This window comes from Anneissia japonica, unplaced genomic scaffold, assembly GCF_011630105.1.
Source record: "Anneissia japonica isolate Jap-2015-1 unplaced genomic scaffold, ASM1163010v1 scaffold1984_len102452_cov112, whole genome shotgun sequence".
Lineage (NCBI taxonomy): Eukaryota > Metazoa > Echinodermata > Crinoidea > Comatulida > Comatulidae > Anneissia > Anneissia japonica.
In genome coordinates this window covers 16,266-18,245 of record NW_022692541.1, presented here as the reverse complement: position 1 = coordinate 18,245, position 1,980 = coordinate 16,266, and the positions used below count along the sequence as shown (strand labels likewise).

The window sequence follows — 1,980 nt, the reverse complement described above, 5'->3', positions numbered from 1 at the left end:
TTCTCTAACCCCTGAAATATTTCCTAGTATTAGGTCATATACTGGATTATCCATGCACACAGCTGAAACATGACCTACAAAATATGGAGTATCTATAACTATAGAAGCTGTGGGAAATCGTCTTACCGTACTATCAATGAGAATGCAGGTTTTGAAATCTCCAGTCATCTGGTTTGGTTCTACATGTTTGGTTTTAACAACTACACCACTGCATCCACTATCACGAAGGACTTGTATCATGTGCTTACCAATTTTACCCTGTGTTACTGGCATACTGCTATCATAATGTTTGCATGCAGCTGTAACTTGATTAAGAACAGTTAATTTATGACCACAATCTAATATGAAAAATCCTTTCTTACTTGCCTGATATAAATGTGGATCTGGTTTTATCATCATGAATGCGCCTATGTCAGGACAATCTTTAGGTTGTAGCTTTACACATTCTTCTGATTTCACATCAGCCTGGATATGTTTATCTATGACGTTATTTACTACCTCAGTTAAGAAAGCAAGAGTTTGTTTCTGTCTACAGTCACGAGCGTAATGTCCCTGTTTATTACAAACATAGCATGTAACCAGTGTACGTTTAACCTCTTTACCTTGTGGCTTACTTCTCTGATATTGGTGTGATGACTTGCTATCGTAACGACTATGTTCTCTTGGAGAGTTATTATAGTAAGTTTTGTTAGGTTTACTTTCCTTACCTTTTAGCTGGCCGGGATACCAACATTTGTGTGCTTCAATTTATTGGTCAGCAAGTTTAGCCATTTCCTGAATAGTTTTGGGTTCCCTTTCTTTTAGAAATATAGAATGTTCAGAACTTCATGAGTTTAAAAACTGTTCTCTTAATATTAAATCCTGCAACTTTTTGAAGTTATCAACTTTCTCTAATTCCATCCATCTTTGGAAATAATTATTAAGTTTAGTAACAAATTTAGAACCTGTATCATCATAAGAAGGTTTAACTTCACGAAATTTCTTACGGAATCCATCAGCAGTAAGGTATTAGGCACGCAACACTGCTTTCTTTACCTTATCATAATCCATAGCATCTTCTGTAGAAAGTGTAGAATATTCAAACAATGCATTACCTTGTAGTAAAGCAGCAAGATTTGTAGCCCAATCAGTTGCTTTATCCCAACCCTGCATTTGAGCATATCGTTCAAATCTATTAAGATCAGCATCTACATCATCTTTATCTTGATTAAAAGGAGGTAATTTTGGAGCTTTACCCTTATGGACGTGAGCATTTCCCACATTCCCTGGCTGTGCTGGGGCGTTGGCCTGAGCCTCTGCTTGAGCTGATTTAAGTTCTTCGATTTTTAGTTGCATTTCTAATTGTTTTTCTAAACTTTTTATTTCTTCTATCCTAAACTGTGCATAAGCTTCTTTCTGTTGAGTATCAATTTCTCTTTGTTTAGCTCTTTCATCTCTTTCCTGATCCCTTTCCATTTTTAATCTAACCCTTTCAGATTCTATGAAATTTTTTAGTTCTGCACTCTTTAGGCCAAGCTTTTCACCAATAACCATAAGCTTCTCTAATTCTAAGTGAGTAGCCATATTGACAAAATTATGAAATACAATAAATTCAAATACAATTTGATGCTAAGCGCAAGCAAGATTTCGTAAAAAAAAGTAATCAAGACCGTGAATTTATACGTTATGGCAAAACAATGAAACAAAATATCAATCACTTGCCCAATAACTGCAATAATCGCGTGGGGATCGAGTTGCCGAACTGGATAGAAACGCATTCAACAAGTATCACTATCTGAACTTTCGTACGTGGAACACGCCTGTAAATTACAATAATAATTATACAATATATCAATATACGAAATCTTATGCGACACCATTCACTCATTAGCCATTCAATTTGTTGCTACTTCTTGTTGGACAGGTAATTTCCCGGACGAGCCCCCATTTAATTGTCACCTACGAAAATTCATATATAATATGAATGTCATAGACGATCAA

The 1,980-nt window shown here is 35.5% G+C and overlaps 1 protein-coding gene across 1 annotated transcript in view; it reads right to left on the bottom strand.

The window, feature by feature from the left end:
- The window catches only part of LOC117100326, a 4,455-nt gene extending 2,892 nt beyond the window's left edge, over positions 1-1,563 (bottom strand). Inside the window, exons 1-2 of the mRNA XM_033239974.1 lie at positions 1,036-1,563; positions 127-552 (exon numbers count right to left, since the gene is read on the bottom strand). Coding sequence (XP_033095865.1) covers positions 127-552; positions 1,036-1,563 — 954 coding nt within the window. The remainder of the gene's footprint in view (positions 1-126; positions 553-1,035) is intronic.
- Between the last annotated feature and the right edge of the window lie 417 nt (positions 1,564-1,980).